The 17,175-nt window shown below is 33.0% G+C and overlaps 1 protein-coding gene across 1 annotated transcript; it reads right to left on the bottom strand.

Moving 5' to 3' along the window:
- Nucleotides 1–204: 204 nt before the first annotated feature.
- On the bottom strand, nt 205–10,914 carry LOC128160923 (uncharacterized). Its single transcript, XM_052824212.1, has 7 exons — nt 10,798–10,914; nt 4,278–4,356; nt 4,115–4,180; nt 3,916–4,020; nt 2,718–2,885; nt 621–788; nt 205–527 (listed from the first exon to the last, which is right to left on the bottom strand). Exons 1-7 carry the CDS (start codon nt 10,912–10,914, stop codon nt 490–492), a joined length of 741 nt encoding a protein of 246 aa, XP_052680172.1. The 3' UTR covers nt 205–489.
- Between the last annotated feature and the right edge of the window lie 6,261 nt (nt 10,915–17,175).

Here is a 17,175-nt window from a genome sequence, read left to right as displayed (position 1 = left end):
AAAATGCAGTCAAGGAAAAAAATAATTCTGAAGTATATATGGAACTACAATTGACTAAGTTCATTTTGATTGGCCGATTACCGGTGTGATACCTGAAAGCTCCCAGGTTCTGGGTTGTTTAAAACACTTTTTTGAGCTTTTCTGGCTGTACCTGACCTATCATAAAATCAATGATGAACAACAAAAAAAACTGATTTTCTGTAGTTTTATTTTTTTTAAATTATGATCACAAAAGGGGACGCCCCTAATTCCGCCTATTACATTTAACAAAATAGTCATCACCATTATTCCCCTTACAACAGAACTGCATAAAATTATTCGTTCATTGCACTGTTGTGTGACTCCTTCTATATAGATGACCTTCTCTGTTACGTGTTACCAAATATGATGCTTTCTGGTACCGCTATGGAATCCAGGTACAGACAACTGTAGCCGCCTCAAAACATCACTTGTAAACGGTCCAGAACAGTCTTATACACTGTACAACAATTACACTTTATGTATGTCACTGGGTGTTATGCGAAATTCTGGGGAAAAAAAGAATTGATCTACTTTAGCTTTTATGATCCCAATTGAGATCTAACATTTAACACTATTTAAGAATCGTTTACAAAACTCACCGTGTAATTTGTTGTGTTTTATCAAGCTCTCCAGATTTTCAAAGATGTAAAACCCCGTTTCCTTTGTTATTCGATTTCTTTTGGGAATGATAAGGGAAATGTCCTTGGCATTGGGTGCAAGAGGAGGCAGACTTTTAGGACGAAGAATCCGTGCCATCAAAATGTGATCTAAATCCAGAAATTGGTTACCATGGTTACCAAATAACGAAAATGCGAAGAAAGAAATATGTTTTCCTTAAAACAGGCACGTAGCAACAGCCCCCAAACTTTTTATCGCAGCAATTTTTTTTTTTTTTTTTATAAATTTTACATTTAAAAAATCGATTTTTCATGGAGTTGGCCCCTCTACTTCTTTTTGGAGCACGTAAAAAAATGAAATAAACAATTAACAGATACATTGAAGTTGTAAGTATTCTACGACGTCATGGCTTAAGATTTTCATGATTTTGGGGGGAAAAAATTAAATTTTTTGGATGAATCACCCCCTCCCCTTCAAAAACGATGCTACGTGCCTGCTTATTTAAAAAGAAGTGTGCACATTCACCTTTACATATTTTTTGCCACGGTATAACAGAACATATACGAAGATTGTTCAATATGTATTGTGTATTGTATGATACACGCATCTCAAAAGCTTTCGACTAAATATTATATCCCTTTTAATTTTTCTCAGCGGTTTGAAATAACTATTTATTTCAATCTCTGAATCCAGTTGTTTTGAAATGCGTCACTGTACGCTGATTTAGGTAATCCTCTGAGGCAGTGACTGATGGCTGAGCCAAGACAAGGGCTTGTCGGGACTTGTAAGGACGAACAAATAAGAACCTTTTAAGTTTGGAAAAAGAAAAAGGGGCTAGATCTGTGGATCCGGAGTATGGTGGTTGTGGCAAGACAACCACCTTCTCCGATTTCAAAATTCGCTGCACAAGCTCGAATATATGTGATAGAGCTTCATCATGCCTAAATCCTGACAGAGGGCGTCACTTATGTTAATATTTCTTGAGCCTTTCTAGTATAAATATATCGGTAATTACTTATCAATCTGCAAAACGTTTTTCCCTTTGTCACTGAATTCGGACGGCTATACCATCAGATGAGAAGAATAGGCAATAAAGAACCTTCTTTGTGCTAATGTTTCTATTGGCAACAACAGGCCCTCTACCGTGTTTAGTAACCCATTTTGTCTCCAATTTGTCTTACTGGTTCGAGAGAGGGAATCCATGTTTCGTCACCAGTAACAATATTTGAAAATTTTTGACTGAATACCGGAAACATATTTAGCAATTGCTTAGCGGTTTGTACTCGCGTTTGGTCATATGGTGATCTGTCCGTATAAACGCGGACAACATAGTCATCTGGCTGAAATCGTTCGTACTTTGAAAATACGCTTCAAAATGAAATGCATCCGCGTTAGCAAGATGCCAGCAGCTTGGACAATATCACGAACCGTGTATCTGCCATCACGTTTAACGATTGAAACATTTGCCTTGCCTGTTAACGTCAAAGGTCGGCCAGATTTAAATGCATCTTTGAACTATGTGCCCGTCGAAAAATTGTTTTATTCACCAACGAACTTTCTTATAAGATATCCTAACAGACCCATAAACTTTCCCAAATGGGGTTAAAACATGCGAACTTTTATATAAGCTATAATTTTTTCAAAATTCTCAACCCGTTTCCCAAACATTTTTACAACAGTGGTCAACGACTGGCATGACTCTACTGAAATGATATAAGTTGTCACCGTGTTTACACCGTTTGGTATTGAATAGAGCTTTTCAAGAGTATCATCCACGAAAGCGTGCAAAGCGTTATCGCACTGTTCTTCAATACACATAACACATGAAACAGCTATTGTGTAGTAACCCCCTGTCTAAAATCAGACTATTCTTGCTGTGATAAAATAGCTTTAAATCCACTGATACTCTGTACACATGAAAGTCAGACATGGATTCAGAAATTTCTAAAGGAAATTAATGGCGCATTTTCGGTAACTTTACTGTGTAAGTCTAATTGGTTTTTTTTTTTACCCCTTTCCGTTTCCTTGACATATACATGAAGATACTATATGACACTGACGCCAAAAATGGCATTTACCTGGTACTATATCCATACGCGGCCCATCGTCGGTGTTGTGGGGCGATACTGGCGTATGCTTCTTTGATTTCAGTTCCGCCTTTGTTGGACTCGAGAGCAGAAGATCGGAACCTTTATGTTTATTATGGAACAACCGGAATTGGTTTTTCAACTTTCTTCTTCTGTCATCTACCATTGGTAAAACATGGACAAACATGGTAACTGATATGTACATGTATAAAAGAAATATTAAACACAGACCAACAAATAGTTATTACATATACAAATGTTCATGTGTATGCAAACAAACATATAGAAGTTATAACATAAACCACTTACTAACCAACAAATAATACAGACAACTCAAAAATTAACAGGTAATAGTAATTACAGAATAGTAATTACAGAGACACATAAATCAACAAATAACACTTATTACATAGACCACACACAGACCAACAAATAACGCTGATTACATAGACCACACACAGATCAACAAATAACACTGATTACATAGACCACATACAGATCAACAAATAACACTGATTACATAGACCACACACAGATCAACAAATAACACTGATTACATAGACCACACACAGATCAACAAATAACACTGATTACATAGACCACACACAGATCAACAAATAACACTGATTACATAAACCCCACACAGATCAACAAATAACACTGATTACACAGACCACACACAGATCAGCAAATAACACTGATTACATCGACCACACACAGATCAACAAATAACACTGATTACATAGACCACACACAGATCAACAAATAACACTGATTACATAGACCACACACAGATCAACAAATAACACTGATTACATCGACCACACACAGATCAACAAATAACACTGATTACAAAGACCATATACAGATCAACAAATAACACTGATTACATAGACTACACACAGATCAACAAATAACACTGATTACATAGACCACATACAGATCAACAAATAACACTGATTACATAGACCACACACAGATCAACAAATAACACTGATTACATAGACCACACACAGATCAACAAATAACACTGATTACATAGACCACACATAGATCAACAAATAATCGGGTATTTTTACATTAAAACAGTAATTACTTTGGAAAATATACACAGACCAACAAATTACGGTATTTTCTACACAATCATATGAACACATGGTCAAAGGATTAGAAAGTTACAGTCGTTAACCTTTTTTCGTGTCTTTCTCCGTCGAGGTTTTTGAGGTTTCTACGCGACTGGAGACGGAAGATAGGCCGTTAGGTCCTTCAGAAAGCCAGCGGTACTGAGGCGCCGCTGTAAGTCAACAGAAAAAGCCGTGGACATTCCTGATAACAATTACTATATAGTATTACAATATCAGTGATATCACCAATCTAAAGAGTCTGACCTTTGTTCTTATGAATCGAATATCTAAATGCTTCGGACAGCTTTCGGACGATGGACATCGTGTTTGCTGTCGATTGAAATCAAATGTCAATGTGATGTTGAGTCATATACCGTTCAGTGATCTTAGTTAAAATTACAGAAGTAGTCACGTGACCGATCGTTACCTTTCAGCACTGAGGAGGACTTGGTGGGGCCATCCACGCGGGCTGGTCCCGGGCCTGCTTGGGACGTTTCATTTTTATTCTGGAGCAAAAGAAAGGTTCAACATTTGATATATTCGTTTAAAATTGTTAGTAGATAATTTCTTTCTTTCCGTATGAATTAGCCATCAATACATGTAAGAGGTGACCAAGCTGGTTGGGAATATATCCTGTAAGAACTGTAAAAATCGAATCAGACAGATCGGCATTAACTTTCTTTATCATTGAAACTCGAAATACTAGGAACGGAAATTACATGTAGACTAGAATTTAAAAGTCCCTGAAAAGCATGTTGTAAACACGTATACCTCACGTAAGTACAACAGGAGCACGCAACTGTTTCTTTCATTCAAAGTCAAAGAAAACAGCCGGCTCTTTCTGGTGTAATTGCCGTGATGATTGCTAAAGCAGTAAAAATTCTTAAAACAACTTACATTCGTTTGCCGTTTTTACCCCCACTTAATGTGAAGATGATGTTAATAAAATGATACACTCTCTTTACATTTCGTTATAAGTTATCGCGCAACCTGGGATGTATTCTTGGGCTAATATTATTTATAAGAAATTTATAACCATCCACTTCTAGATTGTTTCTGACCAAAGAAAACCCAGAAAGAACAGCGACAGATATATCCAAATATCCAACGGTCCCATTACCCACAAAAGGGGGGGGGGTGGCAAGAAGGAGATCCAAACTTTCGAAGATATATCATGATGTTAATCTTTAACGCCCTTCCCTGGCTTATAAAGAGGTGTAACAAGATGATCCTAAAGAAGCATCAGTAGGAATACATGAACATCGATAAGGTTAGCCTCGTTGGCGCGTTTCCTACTAACCCCAGCCACTAAACCGTAATCTATGTCAGCACAGCCGTCTGGGGTCTTAAGCTCTGTATTACATGTAATACATCTTCAATATTCAGAAAATCGAATTTTTTACTAATGGTCTTACCAAAACAACATCCTCTGAATCACCATAAACGCAAGAAAATAATCCCACCATCACCAAAACATTGCAGCATATTTTCAACATGTTGTAATTCTCATAAATTTCTAATATCTCTTCTTATATAAGTCAAAATAATGCGAATAGAAAAATCAGTAATGAAATGAATTATGATTCGCATTATCACGAACTAGTCATTTTAAATTACAAAGTCACTCATGAATATCACCTTAAATAATCAAACGATAATAATTATGTTTGTTATCTAAATTGCATATGTCGAACTTTTAAATGACTATAGATTTGGTTTGTCAGTACATATTCTGTATAAATGAATCTGAATCTTTGTAAATCATTTAGTCCTGATTAAGTTAACAATTATACCTTGAATTAGAATGTGTATGAATCATATATTCTACACTTCAACCATTATATTTTAAAACCTTTTCCTTATTTTAAGTATTAGATACTCGTAAGCTTTGTGGCAACGCACTTTGTAAAAATTAAGAACTTTCAAAACTTTTTTCAAAGTGCATTTATTTAATTTAATTTTCCAAGTGCGTTAAAAAGACCAATTTAACGCACTTTGAACATTTTTTTCAAACTGCGTTTTGAACGTAAATCAATATTTTTTATTATCGAGACACTTAACGCACTTTGAAAATATATATATATACAGATGTACACACACAGTAAAACTCGTTTATTACGAACACGGGTTCTCAGATATAGCGAAATTGTTTTGAGTCCCCGGTAAATCTATCAAATATTTGCAAAATTTTACGGTTATAACGAATTCGGATCTGACAAATTTACGGATATAGCGAATTGATTTTGAGTCCTGTAGAGATGAATAATAACGAAATTTAACACCTTTATTACGAATTTCTTTACAGTTTAAAAATGTTTGCACTACCATTTAACAAAATAGTTTGAATGAATTTATTTTCATTGTTTTTTTTTCAATTCACAATCCGATTTTTCAGGTATCAAAGTAATGAATTTTAAGTTTAAGCATCAATAAGCAAAAATTATACATGTAGTCTGGTGAAAGAAAATTTGTATATAGTGAATTCGCTATAGATGTAATTACGAGTTCGTTTTACGAATATAACGAATTACGGATATTACGAAGTAATTCCATTGGTCCCTAGTACTTCGCTATAACCGAGTTTTATTGTATATAAAACACAATTTCTAGAATTGGATTTCTGATCTGTTGATAGTATGATGATTCGTTAGCACTAGTGAATCTCATTTACAATCTTGGATAACGAGGGATGGGTGTATGTTAACCAATGATACAGGTCAATTACCAGTGCATTATTTATCTAATTACAGGAAAAGGGTCTCCTCATCTTCCCTTATAAAACATATGGTATTCAGCAACTTGGATAAAAAATATAAGAAATGAAAAACAAATAAGTTTTGCTATAAATTAAGTAAAGTGATATTGAAAAAACGAGCTAGCCAAACAATGATTTCTCCAATAGTATGTCAAAGAATATGGAAGTGTTTCAACATAAACAGTCTTTTCAATTTCCAATTAAATAAATCATTGCATTATTTAAAAAAAGTTACAGAGACAACCATAAATTTATCATAAACCAAACAATCAGCATTAGGATGTAGGGATTTGTTTATCTCGCACTGATCTTCTAAAAGATCATATTGTTTTTGATAAACATAACTAACGTATCCTTTTTCACATCATGTGTGTTTGTAAGCACATGCAATTGAAGTCAATTGAGATATGTTATGCACTGATCTAAAAAAATCACATATATAAATCATTTTCGTTTCTGACATAGACCAAATGTACCAAATAAGAAGGAAATTTGCTGCATTTTGGCAACGCACTTTGAAAAATTAACGCACTTTGAAAATTATGTTCAAAGTGCGTTGTAACACTGGTGTCCACTCCCTTGATGTACTTATTTGTAGGAGTATAAAATATTAAATCAGAATTAACATCGTTGGTAAACGCGGAATTATCACAGTTCATATTAAAATGCGTTACAGCTGTACATGTATTTGATAACAGTTCAATATTCCTATTATAATAACTATAATTTGTTTGTGTGAAAAAAATACAGAGTTTGTGAATCCTGATTTTGGTAGAACATATAATCAAATCGCTTATTTCACATTTGAATCAGACAATATATTAGATAGAAATAGTTTGTCTAATGTTATGGTTATAGGGATTATATGGGTTTTTTTTCCTGATAATATCAGGAATAGAGTTATTGGACGTGTTTCTGGTTCCATATAGAATAACATTTGTCTCTCTTGGCTTGAATTCTCTGGGTTGTAAAATTGTGCCCCCCCCCCTTCACCTAATAAAAAACCAGACAAACTTTCTTGAACAAAATTGAAAATCCACAATTTGATACGGCGAGGTAATCATAAATATTACTAAGTAATTTTAAAACTCGTTGAATAAAGACATAGAATTGTTGTCTACGTAAAATAAGTGTACTTCGTATGCTTGTGTGTATTTTTGTGCAAATTTTATGTACTGTTTGATCTACTTATTTAAATATTTTTTTTCCGTGTCTGTTACGTGACTGTATGTTTCTGATCATCTCAAATTTAATGAGCCATGCTGTATACATATGAGATCACTGACCATGCACTGTGCTCCAATTACATTTTTATTATTTATGATTTACACAACTCTGTGCAGGTGTACCATATCAGGAGTCAGGATCATCATAGACCCTTATCATCTGATGTTTCCAGAAATAAAAGTTGATAAAAATACGATTCATGTACTTTCCTGTAATATTATTCTTTACAATTCATAATAATTCATTGTTAATGACTTTAATACGTCTGACAACTGTACAAATAACCATTGAAAGTGAATAATCAATGAAAATGACAAAGAAAATAAAATAAAACCCTGCACAGACTTTACATACCCTGGTATAGGTATAGCATAATTATAGTAAACTCAAGAAAGCTTGTCTGATGAAAACTTGTCGTCCACTGCATTATATTTCTTTACGCTTTATTTTATTTTAAAGTTTTGAATCAGTTTCAGCTAAACTATGCAGGAAATTCATTAGTTCTAAATTTGATATACATGATAAGTTTTTCACTTTGGTCTCCCACTTTTTTGAAACGGACATTTTTCTTTAATTCATACCTTATCCACCTGACGTTAAAATATTGCTTTTTTAGTAAGATAATTTCCTTTACAAGAACAAGGTTCAAATCGGTTGCCTCTTGATTTTTTTTGTTACCACGCCCCCCCCCCCCCTCCCACACCATGTAACGAAAATGGATTTGTTTCCTTTTTCCGTGTATCAAGATGTGTGGATAGATTCGTCTTTCAGAAACGATGCTACATGTCTGAGTTGTTATAAAAGAATAAGAAGAGCATTCTTGGGTGACCATTATCGTCGGGACGTGATCAAATTCAATAAAACCCCAAGGGCTTTATGATGAATTTAACATGTAAAAATTGTTTTGAGAATAAGGAAATAAAAGTGGTAGGTATACTTCTAACAGCGCCCCCCCCCCCCCACGCCCCCGAACACTTACACACACCCACGCCCTCACACACACACACACACACACACACACACATGGATTAAGATTTTCACACGTCTTTTGGGGGTTTTGTTTACGTTATCAAGATTTTTTGACCTCATCCCCCCCCCCCCTTCAAAATCGATTCTACATTCCTGAAAAATCTCAAAACTTAACCTTTAAAATTTAATCAGTTTCCAATATCATAATATAGAGTAGCCTTATAATTGCCTCGACCGTCCATCATTTTAAACCTTCACCAGCACTCTATGTGATCTAGGTGAGAACGGACTTCACACTAACTCTCTGACTACACACACAGAACTATAAAGGAAGACTAACTCTCTGACTGCACACACAGTCGGCGTAGTATATTACTTCAATTTCCGTAATTTTCATATATTTTTTTACATACTCCCAAAAAAGTGGGGGGGGGGGGTGGCAACTCCATGATAATTCAATTTTTTATATGTAAATTTTAAAAAATTTGTTGCTGCGAGAAAAAGTGGGTGGGGGGGGGGCGCTGCCCCCCCCTGCTCCCCCCCTTTATGCTACGTGCCTGAAGAGGCCATTGTCAGGTTTGGCTGATAACCAATGAAGAGGTACATGAAGGGGTTTGTTCCCGTTTTGCACACATTTGAAAATTAGGTATCGAAAAAATGTGTGCGAAACGGGAATTTGACCAGGTGAGATAATTGCTTAACTCCTATAGTCTATATCACAGTTCCTGTAAGGGCAATTGACAATGAAATAAATAAATCATATCTACTCGCAATTGATATTTACATTTATTTTATGTTACAATATAACTTGCATAGAGGCACATTTACATAATAATTGACATCCATGTTCTGAAATTTAATTTAAACATCGATTTGGTCATCAACAATTTCATTAATTTCTTTAAACAAAAAAGATTATTGCAAAAATGTTGTGTATGTAGTGCTTTTGTTTAACTTCCTGCCTTTAGGAAGTACATTTACACGCTACACGTTTGAAGAGAAAATATCATAGATTAGTATTTATTTATTGCTTTTGCTTACATAAATGGAGGAAATGTGTCTAGTGAAAACGCTGCTAATTATTTTTCATTTATGCTGTGGCTTGAATAATCGAAGAGATTTGAACATATTTTATTGTGTAAGTAACACAAAAGGATCGGAAACAAGTTCTTGCAACTTACAAGTTCCTCTCCTAATGATAATACATACAATATATACAATTGTCATAGTACATATAATATTACATGTTACTTATAGTTATTGACTTTATAATAATTAAATTCATAGACATACATTTACAAAGTAATTGCAAATATATAGTAGATAACGTTAATGTACAGTATAGAAAGCAAAAGCAAAAAGGAATTTAATTATTAAATCTTCCAGACTCATTAATAAACTTTTGAACTGCTGAAAAAATAAAGCAGTTTGTATTGTAAGACAAATTGTCACTACCCCAAAGAAGCAAATGTGAGTTAATTAAAATTGTTTCATCAAGCCTATTAAAAAGTAATTCAAAAAGATTGTTTCTTGCATTTACATAATTCTTGCATACAAAGAAAAAGTGATAAACATCCTCCTTTTGACCACAAATACAATTGGGTGATTCAATAATGTTTCTTCTATACAGATCATAATTCAAAATACAGTTGTGTCTCAACTTGGTATGTAAAATATTAATAGTGCGTTTACCAAATGAAAAATATTTTGGAGGTTGAGGAATACTTTCAGTAATGTTTTTCTTGAATATGTTGAGAGACGTTGCTTCCCTAACTTCTAATTTGAGAGAATTCCATTTCCGAATGGTGTCAGGTACAAAAGATTTTTTGTAAAGTTCTAATCTGCTGATTGGAACACTATAATTTTCGCTATTTCTTGTGTGATATATTGAGACATTTTTTGTTACGGGAGGAATAATATTGCTCAAGTACTCAGGTACTTGATTTGTATGAATTTTAAACATGGTTATTAATTTAGCCTTATTTCGTCGACTGACCAGAGATTCCCAGCCAGTTTCTGTGTAGAGAGAATCTGTAGATGCTAAAATGGGTAAACCAGTAACAATCCTTGCAGCACTTAATTGAACTTTTTCTAATCTCTCCATGTCAAACATATTGCAACCGTCCCATACTACAGAAGCATATTCAAGAACTGGTCTAATAAACGTGATATACATTTTTGATAAATTAGTTCTACCTAGAGTAAACTTAAGTTTTTTCAAAAGTCCTAATTTTTTGTATGCACTGTTTACTATATTATTAATATATTGAGACCAACTTAAATCATTAGAAAAAAGTAAACCAAGATGTCTGTGGGTTGAAACATAGTCCAGTTGACACCCTTGAAAAAATAACTTAGGAAATTCTTCTACATGTTTCTTAGTGAAAAAAACAGCTTTTGTTTTAGACGGATTAAATTTCAATAACCACTTGTCAGACCAATCGCTGAGAATTTTCAGATCATGGTTCAATACAATTTCAATGTTTTTAGTATATAAATCACAATGCTGTAATGAATTATCATCAGCATAAAGTCTACAAAATGATAACATATTCGTTGCTACATCATTAATGTAAATAAGAAATAAAAGTGGTCCTAATACTGACCCTTGAGGAACACCAGCATTGATACATAACGTTGATGATAACTTGTTTTTGTACATTACCCTTTGTGTTCTATCACTTAAGTAACTTTTAAACCATTGTAAAAGATGCCCACTTATACCATAAGTTTGAAGTTTAAAAATTAGGGCTTCGTGCCACACCCTGTCAAAAGCTTTAGACAAATCACAAAAAATCATACAACACATTTTCCCATCTTCTATACTTTTGACAATGCTATGATATGTTTCTAATAGTTGGAATACCGTGGAATGGCCAGGCAAAAAACCTGCCTGGTATTTATAGAATAAATTATTTTCGTGAAAGAAATTATAAACGTGCTTAAAAACTATCCTTTCCATAATTTTGCTGACACAGCTTAGCAGGGATACCGGTCTGTAGTTACTTGCAACAGATGGATCATCTTTCTTAAAGAGCGGTAGAACATGAGCTATTTTCCAATAATTTGGAAATGAATTTTCAACAAGTGATTTGTTAAAAAGCATACATAAAGGTTTTGAAATGGAAAATTTTGTATATTTCAACATTCTATGACTAATATTATCAGGGCCAATAGCCTTATTAACGGGCAAGATTGATATAATGTCAAAAACTTCTTGAACCTCTATGTGAATATCTGAAAAAAAATCATTACACATATAGTATAAATTTGGTAATGAACGATTCGCAGATTCAATATTTGAAATTGATGAAAAATATCTGTTCAAAGTTTCTGTTTTTTCAATATCTGAAAAGGCTAATGTAGGTTGTCCATTTTCAAAGAATTGCAATGGGGGTATTTCAGTTGTTGAAGAGAATCGAAGAGAATACTATTAGACAAATTAATGTATGACGATATGATGATAAATAGGCAATTTTATATGCTTCAAAAACTGAAAATATTTTTTTCACAAAACCTATTAAATGTAGACCTAATTCATACATTTTCAACCTTCTTCAGTTTGAGGTATATCGAATCAATATTTAAATTATTATTTTTGTCGGAATTTATTGAGCTGCTGATTTGAAAATCCAGAAAAGTGACCCGCAATATACTAAAGCGGTGATGTCGATCATAAGATCTACTGTCAATACCGCTACTCCGAAGATTGAAATATTTTGTGATAAAGGTCTGTTTCTTTTCATAATAATCTTTCTGTTGATACCTAACAACCAATTATAAACATGCGATTTACATATTTTGCATCTACAATGTAAGTTGTAAAAAGAGACACGGACTACCCCATATGATCATGGCTGTCCGTGTAGTTTTCCCCTTTATCATATAATTATACACTGAATCAGCTTCCAATTGGCCCGGGACCAGCAATTTTTCCTCAATTCATCGAGTTTTATATTTAAAGTAAATGGGCAAAAATGTAAAAGTCAAATCATCTAATCCTTATTTTTCTTATCAGTGAGCGGAAATTTAAGACTAAAAATATTAATTTGATCTTTATTTTATCAAATGAAAAAAAATTGTGATAGTTATTAGTTATAAGACTAAAACACAACAAAATATCTATAGTCTTCTTGTTTCATGGCGCTGATGAATGAATGATAAAACACAAGTAAAAATCCAGGTAAAATCTTTGACTGAAAGCAGACTGTAATTGCTATCACAACACAATTCACACCTATTGTTCTATACCCAATTATCAAATGTGTGCAAAACGGGAACACACCCATGAAGGTCTGCTACTCTAATGAACGAACCCCATGCATGAATTCCCACTTTAGGTACATGTATTGAATAACCATGGTCTTATCAACTAACTCACGCTTTATCAAAATCAATCAAATTTTGATCAGGAACATTAGCAGATATTTTTTATAAAAAAAATATGCACCTGATTTTAGTTCAACTAAGTATACAGAAACTACGTCATGGGAGAAAACAGCCTAACACTAACAGCTAAGACCAGGAGAGGCTGAATTGATTTTTTAATAAAATATTTGCCATGAAGGATAACTAGGGACTGAAAAGTGTTTTGACAGAAGATCTTTGAAATGGACTCCACCAAGAAAGAGGAAGCCTGGAAGACAAAAGCATACATGGAGAAGGACCCTAGAAACAGAGACGAAGGCGGCAGGCTATGACTGGAATAGCATCACCAGAATTGTGAACAAAGTGAAAAGTTATCTTTCAGAAAATGCTGATGGACTACATTTTTTCTGAAGTTAAATGATGCCAGGTCAAAGGAAGAAGAAACGGCCAAGCTTCGGGAGAAAATGAGGTCAACCCTGTCATTATCAATCGTCTTAGATTTGAAAAATAAAAATTATTAAATCTCTCTCTCTCTCTCTCTCTCTCTCTCTCTCTCTCTCTCTCTCTCTCTCTCTCTCTCTCTCTCTCTCTCTCTCTCTCTCTCTCTCTCTCTCTCCCATGTGTCTTTTTCACGAATCTGCTGTGAAGTGTCATTCTATTCGTGCAGATTTTAGAAGGATGGATTATTTGTATGTAAAGAATGACAAATCGCCGCCGTGCGTAATTTATACGTGTTTAATGCAAGGCGAGTGATGAATTAACATATGAATGAATACAAAGCTTGTTAAAAGTATTTGTTGTCTATTAAACAAGTACATCCCAACCTGACTTTTGCAAACATCCATTGTCTGAACTGTATAAATATCAGAAATAAGACTCAGCTGAATGAGAATGTCGCTTTATAGATTGTAGGACTTTTATAGTTTTGTATTCAGGCTTTTAGATGATTACTTCCTTTGTTATTTTATATCTCTTTTGCTTTTCTCTCTCTAATTTTTTTTATTTACAAATTAAATGTCTTAATGAGATCCTGGGACTCTAATTAACTACAAGTGCTTGTAATTTATAAAACAATTAAAGCAGATAATCTATATTTAAATTGAAGTAGATATTCGAAAGAATGCAATTTAATGCAATGTTCTAGATTAAAATAAAATAAAATAACTTTTAGAGATGGTAATTTTGATAGATCTACATATATTTATATACGAGAATGACATTGTTTTCTGATAAACACGAATATATACTTTAATCCTCTTTGTTTTATGTGTTTTGACAAACATATATTTTTTTAAAATTTAATTCGTCAGAAATTAATACAAAGAAAAGAAATTGTACGATGTTATAATTAGACAGTTTGAGGCGCAATACATCCACAAATGCTTTCTTCTTGTGTATTTAGTGAATATTGCCACAGACACAGACATTCCTGACTTTATATATATAATATATATCAATCATATATACATTTGTAAACAGACGACAACAGTAGTGATATTTTCTATCCTAGTGCATTTACTTCTTTGGTGAATGTAAATCCAGTTTATCTGTATTACCACCCTCTGAAATGTGGTGGATGGGGGTATAGTCTGTTTAGAAAGAATACGTCAAATTTTTCCTTAAAAGATTGAAGATTAAGTGAAATTATTAATATTTTGAAAGCAGGCATATAAACATTTCAAGTCTGTTTAAACCAGAGTCTGTGGTTGATAGAGAGTGGTCACAATATGGATGGGTGTCTGATGTCTGTAAGTACGTCTACATATTAACCGAGGCATCACAAAGGCAACCTGAGACATATGGGATGTACTTGTAGGTTTAAATTACACTCGATTTATATTACATTTGAACTAGATTCACTTGTTTTTCATGATAATAACTACTGAGGATATCAATTCAGATTCTAATAGTATGGAAAGGTTTTTGCATTTAGTCATTTTTAATTTTGTTTTAAAATTTCTAAAAATCAAATAATATACCTGTAGTGCGTCACGCCACTTCTATCACAGAATTATAAACAATCACCGCAATGACGGTCAGGTACACGCAATACGCAGGTAAAACTGGTCCGGTTTTAGGAAAGGTAGTCCGCACTTTTTTTCCTTCCTAGTTCCCATTCCTAAGATTTATGATGTATTTGTAGCTTTAAGCTAATGAACTTAATAGCAAAAATTTCAATATTATAAAAAAGATAGACTAAATAAAACAATGGCTTTAAAAAGTCTTGAATTTTAGCAGGCAGATTGTAAAATGTAGAACCTATTTAACCAGTATTTTAAAGTAAATTTTACTGTTCACTCCGATCTTAACTGTCATAAACAACAGCAAGTCAAGGAATTATTATGATGGGCTGTTGTCATAAATCAAAATGAATCCAAACCAACGAAAACATTTTACAACAAAGGTGTTCTTTTTAGAAACCCGATGGAAAGAGAACTTTTATAACTATTTCGGAAAAAGAAAAAGAAAACCCTAAACTTACGTATGAACAAACAAACGAAACATAATAACACATTTCTTCTAAATAAAATCTCGATTTTTGTTGTAAAATTAAAATAACCGAAGGTAGACTTACAGGGAACTGAAATATTTTTGTAACATTTTGATGTTATCGAAATACTTTTCAAGTCATTGATTGAACTGTATTGAACTATACGTCACAAAATGTGATTTGCAGTCTTTCCACAGATGAAGACCCTAGAAAATGTAAATATAAAAAACAACAGTGATAAGAATGTTATCTAAGTTTATATAATTCATGTCGGCGAGCGTCATACAAAAATTCAATCACTTTAATTTTACGTCAACCAGCGTCTGGCTAATGGCGCCTATTCATGGTCTGTTCTGTTAACGTAATGTTGAAGCCGCCAATAAATCAGGGATCAGGGACTTCAAAACTTTTTAAAATCCATTTTTAGCAACAACAACAAAAAGATTTTAGAAAACATTCTCAGCAGATGGGCAGATAAAAACAAAAATGTACATTTATTCATTTAATTATACAGCATTGTCCCAACTTTGTAACATGTTTAAGAGACACACGTTTGTGAGTATGATAAGGTAAACTGTAGGTGTAATGAGGGAAATCGGTACATAATACTAAGTATTCCTGAAAATGAACCAATATCAAATAAAATGATAAAAACCAACAAGAGTAAACGGTAAATAAAGTACATGTACTCTGATTTCAATATTGATGATTTTAAAACAAAGATTGAAAAATACAACTTTGATTTCAATTGTGGTGATTTTTTTATTTAAAAAAATTAATGATACAGCATTAATATACTTTGATTTTATATTTAATGATTTAAAAAAACAATTTAAACAATATAGCATAATAAAACTGCTTTAATATCAACTGTAATGGTTTATTTTAAACAAATTTTTGTCAATATAAAACAACAAAATGATTAACTCCTGGAATTGTTGTCATCGATGATAAAGGTTTGAAGTGATACATTTATACTGGATACATGTTATCTTCTCACCATTATTAGCGTATAATGATATTATATTATAAATCGACCTGTCTATAACGCCATGATCAACTGGTCTCACTTTAATCATTAATCATTTAACTCGTGGTTTAAAGTGCGTAAAATTTAATTCAATCCAAGGATCAAACGATCAAAATTTAAATATCAATTCACACTAGTTCCCAATTAGCGATATCAACATTAAAGATGAATATCCAAAGATAAAGAGATAGCACAGTTTTCACTCCGATTTATGAATTTCCTATAAAATTGTTAAGACTATGGAAATGGCTCCATCACTTATTTTAAAAGAAGAAATATAATTCGCTATTGTGAAGATAGTCATTTATACGTACGGATCTTTATTTACATCACAAACCAAGCAATTAATCAAATGGACGTGAGCAGATTTACGGTAAATACCTGAAAATGCAAAAAATCAAAAAATACATTTACAGTACTTTCTAAAAACAGGAACGTGAGACTTGTGTCTAGAGTTTAGGAACGTGAGACTTGTAGCTAGAGTT

This window comes from Crassostrea angulata, chromosome 8, assembly GCF_025612915.1.
Source record: "Crassostrea angulata isolate pt1a10 chromosome 8, ASM2561291v2, whole genome shotgun sequence".
NCBI lineage: Eukaryota > Metazoa > Mollusca > Bivalvia > Ostreida > Ostreidae > Magallana > Magallana angulata.
This window is presented reverse-complemented; position numbering and strand designations above follow the sequence as displayed.